Source organism: Ovis canadensis, chromosome 9, assembly GCF_042477335.2.
Source record: "Ovis canadensis isolate MfBH-ARS-UI-01 breed Bighorn chromosome 9, ARS-UI_OviCan_v2, whole genome shotgun sequence".
In the NCBI taxonomy this organism is placed as follows: Eukaryota; Metazoa; Chordata; class Mammalia; order Artiodactyla; family Bovidae; genus Ovis; species Ovis canadensis.
In genome coordinates, this window is record NC_091253.1 from 26,357,999 (window position 1) to 26,376,937 (window position 18,939).

At 50.5% G+C, this 18,939-nt stretch overlaps 1 protein-coding gene across 7 annotated transcripts in view; it reads left to right on the plus strand.

Annotated features, from left to right (window-relative positions):
- The window catches only part of TRAPPC9 (trafficking protein particle complex subunit 9), a 387,455-nt gene that overhangs the window by 98,722 nt on the left and 269,794 nt on the right, over positions 1 to 18,939 (plus strand). For all 7 annotated transcript variants that reach the window (XM_069600923.1, XM_069600926.1, XM_069600925.1 and 4 more), the window contains one exon: positions 3,316 to 3,468. In XM_069600923.1, the coding sequence (XP_069457024.1) occupies positions 3,316 to 3,468 (153 nt within the window). The remainder of the gene's footprint in view (positions 1 to 3,315; positions 3,469 to 18,939) is intronic.

Consider the following 18,939-nt stretch of genomic DNA (forward strand, 5'->3'; position numbering starts at 1 on the left):
GAGAGACTCTCACAGTGAACACTGCAAACCCGCCGTCTAGGTTCTGTAACGTCTGACTGCATTTGATTTATCGTGTCTGTCCAGCTTCCTGTCCATCCCTGATCTGTCTCGTTTTATTGTATCATTCAAAGTAAGTTGCAGATTACTGTGATTTTACCCACTGATCCTTTAGTGTGCATGTCATTAGGGTTCAGTGTTTGAACTCAGCTGAGTGGTATTAATACTTGAGGTAGTTTTTTTTTTTTCTCGTTAAATAATCACGAAACTCATAAGAGGCCTTTTTTGGGGTAGGATGTTGGGGTCCCAGCTTGCCCAGGTGTCCCAACTTTCTTTTGGAAAAAAGTGTTTGGGGTGAAATACACAAGTCTTATGTTACCATTTGCTAGATTTTGACAAGTACACGTCTCCCCCAACTATTGTCAAGGTACATACGTCACATACATGCATTGTCTTCCCTGCAGAAAGCCCTTTCCTGGCCCCTCCCTTCGCCTGCCCGGCCCCCGGCCAGTGCTCACTAACGCAGATGTGGGAGGGTGGGGACACTGGGAGACCCAGGCAGAACTGGGGAGGCTCCTCCAGTGCTGGGTCCACCCGACGCCGTCAGCATCACCTCTGGCCCAGCTCTGTTTGGTCTCTTGGAGGGCAGGGGGTCAATTACTATGACCCTCACTCTGTGGATGGGGAGGGAGTCTGGGTCACACAGCTGGTTCCGTCCTGTGTGTTGCCGGATGGCCACTCGAACCAACACGTTTGCGATTGAGAGACGTCAGCTGTCGCTCCTTTTTAACTCTCACCATAAGCTGCCGGACATTTACACGTGGAATTAAACTGATGAAAATAAACCATCTGCTTCCAAGATACACCGAGGGAATAACTCCTGTCCCTACATTCTCTGGCACCAGCAAGCCGTCAGCACCAGTGAGTGATGTAACATAAAAGGGAGGACGGGAAAGTGTCCTAAACTGGAACCTCCTCAGGAGTTTCCTCCCCCAGTTCCATGCTAGGTCTCAACAGCAATAGTAACTTTCACCATTTAGCGCTACTGCATGCCAGCTGAGTGGTAGTAATATTTCGGGTAGTTTCCTCTCCCTCACATTAAATAATCATGACTCTCATGAGAGGTCTTTTTGGGGGTAGGATGCTGGCCTCCCAGATCTGTCATCTGGGTGCTCGTGGCGCACGTGTGTCCCCCGATCACACACTCCTGACACAGGGCCGAGCACTGACCTTCCATCCCAGCACAACAAGGATTATTGCCCACGTCATGTCTGATTCTAATTGCAGTCTGTTTGTGAGCAAGTCTTTATTTGTAGGTGATTAAAGAGGCAAGCTTCTACCTTGACTTAAGCAACCATAAATTTCATTATAATTAAGCCCAAGTTAAGAATGTGTTGTATTTGCTTTCCTGCAGATATTCTGAGATTCTTGTCAGCATGTCTACAAACATAGATATACATGTACCTGAGTATATAAATACACAAATGCATCCCTTAATTTCTTTACTCTTCCAGTTTAATTTTTTGACAAGAAGCTGCGACTCCGCATTGGTGTGCTGAGCAGTTCACGGGCGATTTGACTGAGGGGCATCCCTGCTGCTCCCTCGCCTTGTGAGTGTAGCGGCTGAGTCTCTGTAATTGGAAGCAACTCTGAAAGGTCCTCAGACGTGGAAGGTCAGCACAGTAATGGCTCCTCTGTTCCTGTCAGTGTCAAATAACCCATTTCACGTGACTGCACAGAGCTAAACCTGAGCATTACAATAATGACTGTTACTTCTGAAACTATTTAAATTCCACAGGGGAGAACGTTAGTGACACGTGCTCCACCGTTGATTTATGTTTATCTCGTTTCTGCTGACAGCTTGTCGTTGTGTAGGGTTCTGAAAAGCTCCCCGGACATTCTGTTTTGTAGTCCAGTAGTGAAGGGAAGGAGATCCAACCAGTCCATCCTAAAGGAGATCAGTCCTGGGTGTTCATTGGAAGGACTGATGTTGAAGCTGAAACTCCAATACTTTGGCCACCTGATACAAAGAGCTGACTCATTGGAAAAGACCCCGATGCTGGGAAAGATTGAGGGCAGGAGGAGAAGGGGATGACAGAGAATGAGATGGTTAGATGGCATCACCGACTCAATGAACATGGGTTTGGGTGGACTCTGGGAGTTGGTGATGGACAGGGAAGCCTGGCATGCTGTGGTTCATGGGGTCGCAAAGAGTCGGACACGACTGAATGACTGAACTGAACTGAATGAAGGGAAGAACCAGAAAGGTCCACCTTTGAGGCATAAAAGCGCATCAAACCCGACAAGGAAGCAGCTCGGCTTTGTGTCCTGCTGCAGCTTGGGGGGTGGTGCGTGCGCCGTGACCCCGTCTGTGTCGGTACTGAGGTGTAAACACCTCAGTGGTTTGGTTGCAGAAGGTGAACAAGCCGTTCCCTGTGGACCTGCCTGTTGTCTGAACATGTTGCTCTTAGGACGTGGAACTTAATGCAGAAACTGGCAGCTCAGTTAGACCCTTTCTGAGGGCACCCTAAGCTTGCAGGCAGTGGGGGCTGAGGGTGTGGCAGGGCCTCAGCATCTTGGCCGGTACTGGCGTTTCGGAGAGAGGTTTGCTGTGGCTGGTGGAGAGGTGTTAGCGCACACGGCTGTAGTCTTGGGGCCTGGGATCCGGGCTTCCAGCACCCGGGGCCCACACGGAGGGCTTGTCCATGCTGGCTCCAGCTCGCCTGGCGTCTCTTACACCCTTCCATTCTGAATTAATCTATGAGATAGAAAAGTAGAGACAAAGACTGCCTTAGCCTGGTTGACACATACTGTAGGCTGTGCGTGATGGGGTCATGGAGGGGATCTCGCTCCTACTAGTGCTTTGTGGGGGACGCAGTCACTTGCATTGTGGAGTCAGGTGCGGGCCAAAATCCCAGAGAGGAATACGTTCCAGCAGGCGGCTAGAGCTTTAGGACTGGAGGTCAGGTCAGTTTGTAAAACCTAATCAGTGTTTTCCAGAATAGGCTGCATACTCAAAAGTAAAACAGTTGCTGGCAAGTGTATAGAATCTGTGTGTTCTGTGCATTATTCTGTAGCAGGAGGGTCCTCTTGAGAACAGAGTGCAGTGTTCTTGTCCGAGGTGGTGCTCGTAGACGCAGGTGATGGCCTTGCAGCAGCCGCGATTCTGGAATTTTCTGGCGCTTTGATCCGTCTCATGTTACAGGGTTTGCATCTTCCCTTGCTGTTGAAGATGCACGTGGATTTTCTTGGGGCATTGCTGGGTCTCAGGCTGCCTCTGTCACATGAGGATTATCACCTTTGTTGCTGTCATTGTAGAAAAACTGTACGGCGACTTCCTGAGCTGGAAACTGGAAGACACCCTTGCCCAGTTCCCTTTGCAACCTGGGAAGGTGGCCACCTTCACCATCAGCATCAAAGTGAAGCTGGACTTCTCCTGCCAGGAGAATCTCCTCCAAGACCTCAGCGATGGTAAGCTCTCCCCAACTCTGATTAGCACGTGGTGGCCCCCAGACGCATGGCAGCAATCACCATCCCCCCAGCCCCGCTGTTCTGTCTCTGTTCCGTGCTTGTCATGCATCGACTCAAGCAGCGTGAGACTTCTCCCGGGCACGCGCTTAGTGAGTGAGTTACCGTGGACGTGGAAAGTAATAAAAGTACTTTTTAGTTGAATGGTTTCTTAATTTGCACTCTCTGCCATTTTGTGCTCATTTGCCAGGAGGTCATCCTGAATTAGTGGAATATAGGAATCACTGCGTTTTTTTTTTCCCCCGAGTATAACTGCTGTGATCCCTTAGACATCTAATTAGCTGTGATTATAAAGTTCTCCTTCAAAGTCTGGTGATTTCTATAAAGAGATGGAGTGTGGAGAAAAGGAGCTTATTTTTGTCATAACATGAGGACTAGCTGATTAGGGGTAAGACTGAGTAGATTAATTGTGTCGGTTTATGAAGCATGGGGGCATCATGGGGTGTATCCACTCAGGCGGCCAGAGAGAGCTGCGCAGCCGGCGTGGCTGCCGCACGCGCTTGTCTCCTCGCAGCGCTGGGGGTCTGGGGGTCGGGTCCAGGGGCCACTGTGGCCGGGTTCTGTGAGAGCCTCCTTCCTGGCTTGCAGACGGTGCCTCTTCTCTGTGTCCTTCCTTGGCAGAGAGCGAGCGAGCCTGGTGTCTCTTCCCCTGCTCACAGGGATGCCAGTTTTCTCAGACTAAGGCCCCACCCTGTGGCTCATTCGACTTTCATCACCTCCTCAAGCCCAGCTTCAATTTTAGTCACACCAGAGATTGGGGCTTCGACATATGGATTTGGGGGCCACTGCCAGTCCAAGGCTGTTGTTGAAGACAGTCAATGGATCCCGTTGCTAGAACTTAGTAACTATGTGACTTTGACTTCTCTCTGCCTCAGTCTTCTAACTTATAAGGTGACAGTAATACCCCATTTGTACAGTTGCTGGGAGGATGTGCCCTTCACCTGGACTGTGGTAAGGGGTCAACAAGTGTTAGTTATATTATACTCCCTCTACCCCCTTACGGATTTATAGTATTACAAGACATGTAACCACCTCTCATTACAGACAAACACTCCACCGGGCTCTTGGAAAGCAGAGATGAATAGTGATGGCGTGCCCCCTGGACAGCAGTAACAATGGCCGCCTGATGCCAAGAGCCGAGTCACTGGCAGAAGACCCCAGTGCTGGGAAAGATTAAGGGCAGGAAGAGAAGGGGGCAGCAGAGGATGAGACGGTTGAATGGCGTCACTAACTCAGTGGACGTGAGTTTGAGCAAACTCTGGGAGATAGTGAAGGACAGGGGAGCCTGGCGTGCTGCAGTCCATGGGGTTCCAAAAGTAGACACAGCTTAGCGACTAACCAACAGCACACTAAGTCCATGACACACTTGGTGAAGTGTCCTCTCCTGTACTCTTGGGAGTGTACCTATTAAAATTTTACAATGTCCATGAAGATTGGAAAGTAAGTTTACTGTTGGACACACAAAAAATAGGAAATACCATGTAGATTTAACAATACACAAGGACTTAAAAATGCCAGGTGAAATGGATATTTCCTCTGTGTAAATGACTTTATGACACTGGACTGCATCTTTCTGTCAGTAGACAGAGACTTCTATTTCTCAAGAAAGGAGTTTGGCAGAGTCAGTGGTGCCCAACACCTATCCTGGGAAGGCTTGATGAGTTGTCATCCCCAGGGGTGTGTCCAGCCAAGTGCATGGCCAGCTGAGGCCCTTGGACGTGAGAGCTGAGGGAGCGGACGGTGACTGGTACTGCCGCTCACTTGGGGTGGGGTGCCCCTGGGAGCGAGAGAGTACAGACCCTTTGGGTGGAAACCAAAGCTGCTTCCGTTTTGGTGGCTCTTTGACTTTATGTGTTCAGCGTGGATGTATCTTCTTGTGTTTCTGCCTTTAGCTACAGAATTCTGGAGGACTGCCTCTGCCCTCCTAAGCTGAAAGTAAAATTGCAGCTTGGGATTTATAGTCTGGAAATACCTTCTTCTCACTTTGAAACTAAAACCAAATGGAAGAGAACTAGAGTTAGGATTACCAACTGGCCTATAAGTGTAAGGCTGTCCTAGTTTCCGGTCGGTTAGATAAAGCACAGGTGTAGTGGAGCATGGTTGTCGTTAACAAGATGCCCTCTTTATTTATTTTTGTACTGATGTGTGTTTATTTTTGTGATGCAGTGTCATGGTTTATGGCATTTATATTAATAGTAGAACTGAATTAGAATATAGTTTGTATTGTGTGTTAAAGTAATCTACTTTGACACAAATTTGTGTTAATGTATCTAGTTGTCTGGCAAATACAGTATTTGAAGTGAGATGCCCTCTCCATGGTCTCTCCAGGTGGCACGGTGATAAAGAATCTGCCTGCTAATGCAGGAGATGCAGGAAGATGTGGGTACAGTCCCTGGGTAAGGAAGATCCCCTGAAGGAGGAAATGGCAACCCACTCTGGTACTCTTGCCTGGAGAATCCCGTGGGCAGAGGAGCCTGGGAGATGCCCCATGGCGGGTGCTTGGTCTGGCAGTTTCAGACCTCTAGCTGAGGTTCTGGATTGGCCTTTCAGGCAGGCTCTCGCATTAGCTGTGGTTTCTGAATCTAGATGCCATTTCATAAACTTGCAGACGGACTTCCCTGCTGTCCAGTGGCTGAGACTCCAAGCTCCCAATGCAGGAGGCCCAGGCTTGATCCCTGGTCAGAGAAAGAGCCTGGTGGGCTTCCGTCTGTGGGGTCACACAGAGTCGGACACGACTGAAGTGACTTAGCAGCAGCAGAGAACTAGATCCCACGTGCTGCAAGACGAAAGATGCCACACGCTGCAACTAAGACCTGGAGCAGCCAAATAAACAAATGTTTTAGAAACAACAAAAGCTTGCAGCAGTAAATGTAGCTGCCATGCAGAGCAGGACACTGGACCCAGTGTGGGCTCTAGACATGTGGAAGAGAATGAATATTTGTTGAGCGTTGTTAGATATTGCATATCAGATCTGGACCAGCCACTATATTTGCATTATTTCTATTTAGTCTTCCCAACACCTCTATAAAGTAGATGATTCCATTTTGTTTGAAAAAAAAACAAAAAACAAAAAACAAAACAATTGGAAGGATTGTTCTCCATTAGAGGAGGTGGAAGAGATCTAACACTCTGATGCTATCTATGTGCAATCCTTAATCGTGTCCTGGATTGAAAATAGCCTCTGAAGATGTTTTTGGGCCTCAGGATTCTGGCTGAGGTGAGAGAGAAGCCCTCCTCTTGGCACTCGTTCTGCGCAGCCAAGAAAGCGCGGCACCCCCTGCCCCCACCGTCTTGACCATGTCCCTCCAGGGGGGAGGTCTGGCTGACTCGGTCTCTCTGGCGCTGAGCTGCTGCCTTCAGGGAGGGTGAGCTGGGTAGAGTTAGTACGTCCAATCTCAGTGTGTACTGCGGCTTCTCTGCTGGGTCCCTGGGCCTCCACAGAGGCCCTCTTCTGTGTGCGTGATGGTCTAAATTAGTGTTCTTTGGGGAGAAGACAGCAGAAAACTCTTATTCTGCCAGGATAGTGATACCACTCTCTGCAAGAGCGAGATTAAACTGGCTTCAGTGATTGCTGTGGCGGACATAGGGTTGATCCTGGTATTCTGAAACTGTGTGTTAACGCAGAATCAAGTTAACGATCTGCTCTGTGATAATCTAATTCTAGCACCTGACTCTGCTGCTGAACGCAGATTCTCACGTGGAAGAGGTAACTGATGTAAGATGACAGAGATGAAGTAAAAACCCGTAGTCTAGAATTTAACTAAAAGGTAGCAGGAAGAAATTATGGGGTGTGTAAAGATCCATCCGTCTGCCGTGTCTACTCCAAGGCCTAGACACCCAGCAGCTCGGCCGCAGTGGGCCTCCTAATGCCTGTGTCGCGGTATTGAGAGAAGCCAGGGCTTCCTGGAGAAGTGGCCCCTTCCAGGTCTGGGGCAGGAAGTGCCTGTGGTGAGGTGGTGGGAATATCCTGTGGAGCCTGCAGCAGGGAAGCTGTCAGAGCAAAGGTGCTAAGGAGGACCCCACGTGAAGAGGCTGCTGCTGGCAGTCTGAGCTTCAGCGGGCTGAAGCCTGCACTTCAGTCAGGGCTTCTGAGTGCTTCCAGAGAGGGTTCCCCGCCTCAGAGTGATGGGGAGAGTGATGTCATCCTGAAGGTGACAGGTAATGAACACGTGTTCCGCCTCTCCGTTCAAATGTATGGTTGGACGGCCTGAGAGTTGATGACGGCAGTCTCTCTTCACAGAAGCATTCCAGCCAGCACTTGAGAAGGGCAGGTAGAATTAGAAGCCTGCCACTTTGCAGTTCCTAACAGATTATGGGTCGAGACCATGCGCATCCTCACAGCAAAATAAGAGACAGGCAGGCGTTATGGTCCTCCTGATGGGAGAACACATGCCGCCTGTGGGTTCGTGTCGCCCCACGTCACACCTGAGACTGACGAGCACTCGCGGCTCTCCCTGCCAATTCATGAGAAAACCTGTGAGGCTCCTCCGGTTCAGACGACGGTCAGCTCTGCAGGCAACCTGGTTCCACCAACGAGTCGATGCGAGGAGAGAAGGGGAGGCAGTCCTGGAGAGGGGCGCTGGGGACACGGCAGGTTGTCCTGAGCCTGCAGTGCTGTTTCCTGCGCCGGCGGTGTCTGTCCCGCCTGCGTCTGCCTGCTGAGCCCCACTTAATCGTGCCCGCCTCACGGCCCGCGTGTCCCCGCGGCACCTCCAGACGCTGCCACGGCTTCTCCCACACTGTGTCCCTTCACGTCTCTCCACTCCCAGCACCCAGCGCGGGGCCCGCCTCAGAGAAGATCCCAGGAACGACCTCGCTGAGGAGATGAAAGGCGTGCTGTGGAGTGAGACGCCGGCCTGACCCTGCGTTCAGGGAGGGGAGTGCGGCCTGGCGGGCGGCCGACTCGGGTGAGCTGGGCGGGGGGCCGGGGCTGGAGGCTCAGGACAAGGAGGGGGTTTAGGTCCGGATGGTAGGTTCAGGGGTGAGGAAGGCCTGAAACTGTTGGCGAGTTCCTGAAAGTTCTCTGAGAAAAGGTTGGCGTGATGGAGACTGTGGGAAGAAGGCAGGTGGGCGGCTTGGTGCCGAGAGTGCGGCAGGTGGCAGGTGTGAGGGCTCGAAGGTGCAGCGCCTAGATGTGAAGCAGGAGAGAGCGCGGCGGGCGGGCCGGCGGCAGGGAAGGGGTTTGTCTCTACCGAGCACATCCGACCATCGCTGGGGGCCTGGGGTGCTTGCAGCATGGGGTTGAGGAGCTGGCCCAGTGTTTGGTGAGCTGTTAGAATTTGTTCTGCTCCCCACGGAAGTGCTTCTTGCCTGAAATGTCTCGTTTCTTAAACTAAGACAAAATCTGCCTATGGTATAAGTTCGAATCATTTCAGTTCTTTGTCCACAGTTGGAGATTTGGGTTAAAAAAAAGAAGCCATGTTTACCTTCAGCATTTCATTACGTTTGCATCTTCACAGTTTGAAGATTCAGCCTCTGACCGTTGCTGGGGACTGGTTTTATTTGCAGCCCTTGCTATGGAACCCTGTGTGTTCCCGTCCCTAAGCTGTCCCTCCCTGAGGACTGTGCCTGAGACCTGGTGGCACCCAGCCCGTCTGCCCCGGTCTGCCGCTCTCTGCAAAAGCAGATACTCATTCTGGGAAGATGCAGTCTCACTTTTTAAAGACCAGTGAGTCCTGAATTACCCAGAAATCAAATACCAGTTGCAATCTTAATATCAGGAGAGTTCTTGTTTTCTTAATCCCTAGATTCCTGAGGCTTTCATAAAGGTCTGATTTTCTTTTTTACTTTTTCAGAAGACATTCTTAACTTGGATTTTTTCTGAGGCCACAGAGTACGGAGGCTGGAAGCTGTACTGCGTCTCTCCCCTGTTCCCCCTCACCTGCCCCCCGCCTACCCCGTCCCCGCTTCCGCATGTGAGAGCATGTGATAAAGGTGCTGGCCGCTCTCCCTAGAACCCCAGGAGGGAGCTGGACGGTGGCCTCGGAATCTGGGCTCTGTGCCCCCAGCCTCTGGTCCCTGGGGCCACTCCGGCTCCCTGCTGCCACAGTTGTCTGCATTTCTGGTCCCACACACTACAGCACCCCCAGACTGAGACGGGGCCAGGGCCGTCTTTAATTCCAAAGCCTGCTCCCGGCCTGGAGGTCTCCTCCCTCTTGCTTCTCCTCCTCGCGCTCCATCTGTTCCACATGTTGCCTCCTCCCTTCCATCTTGACCGTCACAGAGCAGAATCACTCAGACCTCTATCCAGTGTCCTCTTCTTCCTTTCCAAGTGTGCTCTCTTGCCTCTGCTCAGATGGCTTCAGTGACCATCAGCCCCAGCCCACTGCACCGCCAGACCTCTTCTCTGTGCTTCTGGTCCGAGGGCTGACTGTGGGCTCTGAGGGCTCTGGTTCTGGGGGAGATAGGGTGGGTGAGGCCAGGGAGAGGCTTGCTTGGTGGCTGCCGTTCCCCTCCCCGAGCCACAGGGGTTTGCACCCCTGTCTTGCGCTCTACTCTGTGCTGTCGCCCCACAGATGAAGGCCTTGATCCCGTGGGGACAGGGGAGGGGCTGCTGTGGGGCAGTGGCTCTGGCCCCCTCCCCTCCAGCCCCAGCGGGCATCCTCAGGTCCTTGCCCTGGTGGAAGATCGTTCGTGGTGTGCACGGAAGCCCTGGGGGCTTCCCGCTCCCCTTGCCCACGCCAGGCCTTCTCAGGCACTTGCAGTGTCTGGCTGAACCTGTGAACTGGCCTTTGTGGCCCGCAGAAGCACCTGTGCTGGGGTCCTGCTTTTCTCTGGCGGTGCCTGCCCACAGATTTCAGGTTAGTTTTCTCTAGCACTTCATTTCTCTCATCAGTTCAGGACAAGTCAATTTCTAGTTTCTCAAGTGTCTTCTTGTCTTCAGGATGGAAGTGATGTGGTTTTTTTTTCCCCGTGAGTTCTCAGCATCTCCAAGCTGTAATCAGAAGCCCACACCCTTTCAATCAGATCTCCAGTGATTTTCAGGTTGTGTTGGTCATTTGTCAGACTGTTTCTGTTGTGTGTTCAGCAGGTTCTCTGCTTTTGCTCTCAAGGAAAAGGTTAATGGTGCAGTGGACAGCTGGCCCCTCGTTATGTGCAGCTGGCGTTGCCCACTAGCTTCTGACTCACAAGCCGTTATCTCACAGCTCGATGGCTCAGCCGAGGGAAAGGTCAGGCTGCTTCTGCTTCCTGGAGCTCCGGGGGCACCTCTGAGTGAGATAGAGAACTGGGCTCTTGCCCCCGCCGTCTCATAACCTGGGGGTCCCCTGGTCCCTGTCAGCCTGCAAGAGGGACGGCTGACTCGGGTCTGAACTCATAACTCTCTGAACCATCAGGAGAGGATGAAGTCCAGGTGTTTGTCATTCACCAGCAATAGGTGATCTTCCTGCGGGCACCGGGCCGAGGTCTTTTGGAACGTTTGCTCACACGACCACCAAGGTGGTGGTGGTGATTCTCAGGAGACAGATTGGGTGTTCAGGAAATGTGATTGAAGAGGATTTTTCCCGCTAAAAGGTGAAAGAGGTGACTTCCGTGGATCCCTGCAGGCTGGCGTGCTGTGAGCGCTCCACACCCACCATCAGCGCTCTGCTTCAGGCTCTGGTCATTATCTGGACCTTGTTGGGAGCCTTCTGAGTGGTCTCCCAGCAGCTCACTCTGCCCTCTTCGCTGTCGTACATGGTTTCCCTGCAGTCCTTTCTCCGAGTGGAACCTGTCCACGTCACTCCTGCCCTGCACCTTCCAAGGGCCCTAGCCACCAGGACGGTGGGTGTGGTCCTGCCCTGGCTGCCTGTTTGGTCTCCTTGCCCACCTGTCTCTTCTCTATCATTTGGTTTGTTTGCCAGAAACCACTGAATTACATATGTTTCTGACTTGCCATGTCTTCTTAGGCCTACTGCCTTTTAGTGTAGACCAGAGAGGGGGTTGAACCCTGTTGCATGTTGGAATCAGCTGGGGGTCTTTAAAAGCTCTGCCTGGCTCCTGCTCTAGACTTCATGATTTCATAGGCATGGAGTGTGACCTGGGCCTCAGGATGTTGTAAAGTGTCCCAAATGGTTCATGAAAACATCCAAGTTTGGGAACCATTGACATAGACTCTCTTCCAGAAAATCTTACTCATTCTCCAGGTCTGAAAATGAATTTGGGAGTGTTGTGTTCCTCTTCTCAATTTTTGGAAGAGTCTGAGGAGGACTGGTATTAATTTTTTCAATGTTTGGTAGAATTCATCTGTAAAACCATTTTAATTTATCTGCTTTAGTTTTAGTACTTGAATGGGAGTGGATATTATGGAATGTTTGAAGTTATAGAAGTGTAACAAATTACTAGTATTTTGTTTTAATCAGAATACTAGTAATACATGGATCACAGAGAATAACAGGATGAGATGGTTGGATGGCATCACTGACTTAGTGGACATGAGTTTGAGCAAGCTCCAGGAGATGGTGATGGGCAGAGAAAGCCTGGTGTGCTGTAGTCCATGGGGTCGCAAAGAATCAGACACAACTGAGTGACTGAACTGTTCTAATTAAGTAACAAGACTTTCTTTCTTTCTTGGTTTTTGTAATGCAGTGTGTAGGTTAGTAAAGTAAGCAATTATGGCGTGTATTTTCCCCTCCACAGATATTTCTGGAGTGTGTGTTCCATGCACAGGCACACCTTGGGGATATTGTGGATTCAGTTCCAGACAAACCACAGTAAAGCGGACACTGCAGTTACAGCGGGTCATAGGATTGTTTGTTTCTCAGTTCTTGTAAAAGTTTTGTGTATACTGTATTCTATTCAGTGTGCAGTAGCATTGTGTCTGAGAAAAGAATGCACATGACTTAGTTAAAAACGCTTCGTTGCTAAAAAAAAATGCCAAAACAGCTGTAATAGTAACATCAAATATCACTGATCAAAGATATAATAACAGATATAGCATAGTAATATTGAAAAAGTCAGAGATACCGTGAGGAATACCGAAATGCAAGACAGACATGAAGTGAGAAAATGCTGCTGGAAATGTGTTCCCAGCAGGGTTTCCACAGACCTTGAGTTTGTAAAAAATGCAGTATCTGTGAAGTGCAGTAGAGTGAGGTGACCTGTGCTCTGCTGCTCTCGGGATGATCCTGAGACGTAAAATGAGATGTAGCCCCTGCCCGCAAGGAGCCTCGCATTCCGGGCAGTGCTGTCTGTCAGAAGTCTGTGCCGGGGAAACTCCAGGAAGGGTGACCAGGAGTCGTGTGTGGCTTTGGTTGCCTGTGATGGGGACGGTGCATCTAAAGATCTCAAGTGTTGTTTGATATTAATCACTTTGTTAATCACTCTGTTAAGACTGCCCAGGTCAGATGAGAGAGACAGGCGGTGTCACAGGTAAATGAAAAATGACAGCTTTGCTAAGTGCTGGACAGGAGAGGTACCTTCTGCTATGACAGGAAGTGGGGCAAGGCTTGTCTACAGAGGTGATGATGGAGGTAAAACTCACAGGATGAGGAGGACCTGAGGGCATGAAAGGAGGAGGGCTGGGAAAATAGTTTTTCATGCATGTGTAAAAACTGTGGCAGAAAGCAAGTTTTGGGAACTTAATTTTTGAAAAGTATGTGCGTGTGTGGTGAGAGAGAGAATTCTTATTGCTATTCCACAAGAGAATTTGTATTAACAACTGATTTATTGGGGAGAAAAGGTTTCAGGGGATGATGCTAGGTGAACCTTTCCTTTTGATAATTCCTAAAACTAATGCTCTCACTTGAAGCCATCAGCTTTGTGATTTCTGTGGTGTGGCTAACTCTTTAATGAAGAAATAATGACTTTCCCAATCTTCCAGGGTTGTGCGGTGCTTGAGGACTGCTGTGAAGAGGGCTCAGACATTCAGGCTGTAATTTGAATTTCTTGTTTTTAAAAGAACAAGCATGTGTCATTATTTGGCCTGGGATCACTGCTCTCCCTTTTTCATCTTGTGGAAAAGGCATTCTATTTCCAAATTGGCAGTACTCTGGCTTGGTTTTTCTGAATTTTATCCTAAAATAACATGCCAATTGAGCTATTTCTGAGGCTTTCTTCAGAGAATTAATGTTCATTTATTTGTGTTTCTAAGTAGGAATGGAATAATACATGTAAACAAGGTATGAAAGATGTGTAAGACCAGAGCAAAAATGTGAGCGCAGTGTTTATGAGCACTGTTGAGAGCACTTCTGTTGATCAGTTATCAGTGTTGATCTTTCCCGAGGTTGGGGGGCAGGGGCTTGGCAGGGCCTGGGCTCTGCCTCTGTGTCCAGTGCTCCTTAAGGCGATCGGTTCCGGACAGAGAAAGAAGGCCGAGCACTGAAGAAGTGATGCTTTTGAACTGTGGTGCTGGAGCAGGCTCTTGAGAGGCCCTTGGACTGCAAGGACATCCAACCAGTCCATCCTAAAGGAAATCAGTCCTGAGTGTTCATTGGAAGGACTGACACTGAAGCTGAAATTCCAATACTTTGGTCACCTGATGCGAAGAGCTGACTCATTAAAAAAGACCCTGATACTGGGAAATTTGAAGGCAGGAGGAGAAGGGGGCGACAGAAGAGTGGTTGGATGGCATCACCGACGCGATGGACGTGAGTTTGAGCAAACTCTGGGAGATGGTAAAGGACAGGGAAGCTGGGTGTGCTGCAGTCCATGGGGTCCCAAAGAGTCAGACACAATTTAGTGACTGAACAACAGGAGAAAGAGAATACGCCTGGAATTTGAACATGTCCTCATGTGTCTTAACATTTTTTTTTTAATTGAAGTCTACTTGATTTACAGTGTTAATTTCTGTATATAGCAAAGTGATTCAGTTAGACATATATATCTGTTCATATTCCTTTCTGTCATGGTTTATCATAGGATATTGATGATAGTTCCCTGTGCTATACAGTATCCCTCTAGTCTCTTTATCCTTCACTTCTTCAAAGATTTCCAAAGGAAAGGTGGCACTTTCAGGCTCCCATTTCAGAGCTCCATTACCAGGGGTGACTGGCGTCCTTATCTTTGAATAAGCGTCATCTGCTGTGGTATCACCTGATTCTTTTCCCCCTTGACCATCTTTAGAAGGGAGAAACTCAGTAATGTCCTGAAGCTAACAGGACTGTCCAATCGTTTAAATGTCCACTGGAGTTCATTTCCGGTGTGGCCTGTGATTCAAATGGTGTCACTTTTCAGCAAAGGCAAGCATCGTCTTCAGCGGGCTTCCAAATGTGATCTCCTAGGAAACTGGCTCTTGCAGCGTGTCAGACACGTGGTCTGCTGTGAAGAGGTGTGGATTTGCGCTTCACCTTGGAGGTGACAGCCGGACGTTGCGGTGAGGGTGCATCTCGTATCCACTGCCCTGTGGATCTGTACCTGTGTTTCTTCTCTTACCTGGGACACTGGAAGCAGGTCCTGCTCCCAGATTTCAGGGCTGCAGCTTCAAAGGACTTTGTGTGATGCCGCCTTGTTCACAGCAGACGCTGAAAGGTGGGGTGACTACGCTAAGAACAGGCTGACTCAGCGTTCAGGCTGACTCCAGCCCAACGTTCAGATGTCTGTGCACACGTGTCCTCTCTTAGATGTTCACCGTCTCAGTCACAGTGTTCAGACGTCTGTGCACACATGCGATCTATTACACGTTTACTGTCTCAGTTGCTCTGCTTGTTTTATGACCGTCAGAATTCCCCTGATTGTACACTTGAAATGTCTGCAGGTTATGACACGTTAATCGTGTCTCAGCAACTACGTTAAGATGAGATGCTCTGGCACTGGGAGAGGGCACCTGGAATGAGAGCCTGTGGAGGAAGGAGAGACCGTTCGTGGGCAGAGAGCACTGAGGGCCGACGGGGCCCCGTGGGAGGGCCACCACCCCCTGCTCTAGAGGGACGGAAGGCCAGCACCATCAGAGGCGTGGGCGTGGGCCGAGGGCTGTTGCCTTGTGGGCAGTATATAAAGGCCACTTTTCTACATGAATTATTTTTCTTCCTAAGCATATCCCAACGTTTCTGAATGAATGAACACACCACTTTCTCTGTGAAGACTGAGGCTGAGTGTTGCCTGATTCCTGAGCCAAATGTCTCTCCTGCTTTGGTTTTCCTGAGGATGTTTTATGATCGCCAGATGGGCTTTTTGGCACCCGTGGGCTTCATGAATAATTTAAAAAGCATCTTCAAAGTATATCCCACCTGCAACAGCATGCCCTGACAAGCTCCCACCAGGAGACGGTCATCCCCTTTGGCCTTTGTGGATGTATATTATCCTGCTGTAGTTTATTTTGCACACCTGGCATCAGTGAGAAAAATGTGCATTCAGCCTTTGGCATTAGTGTCTCTTTCAAAAGTGCGCAAAAACAGACACATTCCCTGAGCGGCCCTCCCCACCCCCTGCCGGAGACAGATGCTAAGCCACTGTGAGGGGCCTCCCAGGGGGTGCTGTGTAGGTTTTGGCCACAGAGCAGCCTGGCCGGGAGGTTTTCTGGAAGCTCATGGGAGGGTGGAAGTGTGCTGCTTGTCCCGGCTGTACTAGGTCTTCATGAATCCGACAGTCCTGACTTCTAGTTCTTGCCACGCTGCTGATGAACTGCTAAGTTATTTATCTTCTCAGGCTCGCCAGTCCCTCATCTACAGAGCCAATAAGATCATGCCCACCCCACCTCGCAGAGCATGGGGAGCAGTCAGTGCCGTGTCCAGAGTACCCAGTGCTGCGCCGAGTCACAGGAGACACGCAGCCACCAGCCCCTCTTGGGGCGGCGTTTCTATCGTGAGTGTGCTGTTTCTCCCCACTGCACGCATCCCACTTCCAGCTGTCATCTCTCCCAGTTGTCACCGCGCTTGGATACAGCCGACTTCGAGAGACATGTTACTATTTTAGCATGTTAGACTGTATTTCTGAATTGCCCACAGAGATGCTCTTAATAGAAAAATTGAGCACTATAAACAGTAACTCTGAAGTTCTCTCTAAACGCTCAGTTTGATTCACGATGATCTACCAGGCTCGTCCCATTCTTAAATACCCTCTGTCCTCATAAATCTGCCCAGCTCTGCAGCGGTCTTCCCACGAGGCTGCCTTCGTCTGTTAGTAACTTTTTTTGGTCTTGTCTCCCCATTAGTTGTCATTCCCGTCTGTTCTCTGTTCTATTTGCGGTAGCCTGGGTTGGCAGGAAAACTGGCCGATAACGGCTGAGCAGAGCTTCCTCGCTGTTTGCACCCGCGCGGCTGGGAGCGGCCCCTCCTTGCTCACCCCGACTCCATCCAGCCTCTTGCCGCCCTCTGTTGCCTCCTCTCTAGCCCTGTCCCCACGCAGGCGAAGGGCTTCTCTGCCACCTTCCGGAGGCCAGCTTCTGCCTCCCGTCCTAGCTGCTGACCTCTGTCCCCATTTATCATTTATATGTCGCTTGTCTTTTCCATTCTTGATTGGATCAGGGGGCAGAATATTTTAGTCTATGAAGTCAGAGAGTAGCTTTCCTTGTGTATATTTCTTCTGAGCTTGAAGATTACAGGTTTCTGAGGTTTCCCTGAGGTTTTGAGGTCCTTGTCAGAAAAGGAGGCAAATTTCAGGTCTAATTTTTAGCTTTTTGGCTCAGGGCTGACATCTCAGAGCCCTCCAGTGCCACTTCTCACCAGTTCCCTTGCATTGCATCCCATTTTTGAGTCAAGCACGCTGAGGTCGCAGGGTGCTGTGGCTTGCTCAGTCTCTGTGTGGTGGGAACAGCGGGTGCAGGAAGGCCCCAGCCTGTGTCTTGAGAGCCTGTGGCTTCAGGAGGAACCACCCTGCCTGCCCTTCCTAGATCAAATCTCAGAAAGACTCTTCGAGGCCCTGCTGGCGTCTCATGTCCGTCCTTTGGATCTGCTGCTGCTGATGAAAGGTCTCTGCCTCTCACCACAGCTGCATCAGAGCCACCCCTGGAACCACCTGGGGTGGAGAGGGTGCTGCTCCACGAGGAAGCACAAACAGGCCCTCTGCTCAGGACATTCCCTGCTGCAGCACGGAGCCCCTGGACCCTGCAGAAAGGGCATGTGCAGTGCGGTTACGAGTGTGAAACAAGGCAGACAAGAACCCCAGTCCTTTGGGAGCCAGCCGCCTGTGCGTCACGAGTGATGGAAACTTCCCCAGGGAAGGGTGAGGTGTGCTCTACCCCAGGCCGTGTGTGGGGAGTGAGGGGATGGCATTTAAATCCGTCAGGCACCTCCCTAAACTCAGCAGGGACGACTGAAGTCGTCCCTCAGGGGCTCCCTGACAGGCCCCACTGGACCTAGTGTCTAGAGTCTCAAGAGTGTAGAGTTTGTGTTTTGCAAATGTCTATGTTTATGATACTGCTACCGTTCACAGCAGGCACTGTGGTGTAGTGGAGGGCTTTATAGATTATCCCCATGGTGCTGGGGGAAGGAGAAGAAGGAGAGAAAAAGCTCTTTCAAACCTCACGACTTCGGATTGACTTTTGCAAATGGGTCTTTGCACAGGGACACATGAGGAAAGTTCAGTTAATGGAGAATTGAGTTGATTATTGAATGTGACTTTGGGATGATGGAATTTTTGTTGACCGTGGTGTGTAGACTGCCAAATTTGACCTGTGATTTTTTTCATTTACTTAATGTTTTGCTGTGGGTTTGTGACTTGCGGGAGCCTTTGCAGCTGCTGTGGGGGCACGGTAGTGAAATTGAGAAGAGCCTGGTCTTCAAGGGGTTTAGGTCATATAAGGGATCTCAGGCGTGTGTATCGATTGTTGTAATAATCACGATGGCTATTTTTGTTGCACGTTCGCCAGGTTCCAGCCTCGTGATAGACGTTTCATGTTCTCTGGCCCGTCCGAGTCCTCCAGGCCCTGCCTTGCAGCCGGTCTTCCTGGACGCAGGGCCGCCTGGGGTGAGGGCGGTGCTAGGGTGCCGAGGAAGGAGCATTGTCTGCCAGGGCGGCTGGGGACGCATGATGACAAAGTAGGGTGTTAGGATCCACGGAGACGGTGGTCAGAGGTGCACAGAATGAGGAGGAGATGCAGGGCAGGGTAGGGCTGACAGGGAACGTGTTTTGGCAGAACCGCCCAAGTCCGGTTGCACGTACAGACCTGATGGAAGCTGGGCTCTGGTCCTGGGGGCTGCGGTGTTTCCTTTCTGCGCTTCGCTCAGCATGTTGCCCTCTGGGGTCCCCACCCAGAGCTTCCAGGGCCCACTCCCCTCAGGAGCTACAGAAAGTCCTTATTTCCCCATCACATCCAGGGAGTGTGAACGGTTCTCCTTGGACTCTCAGCCCTTCTATCCATTCTCCAGGAGCCGAAGGTGCCTTTGGGGAAGGCTGATGCCTGGATCATGGACACAAGCTCTTCCTGGTCTTGTTAGCCCTCCAGTACCTTGAAGAGATTTAAAAGTGGCTGTGTCCATGCCCTCTAGGGGTTCTCGGTGGCTGGGTTGGTCTGACTGGTCTACCTGCTGTGATCAGGAGGCTCTCCTGAGGTGCATTCAG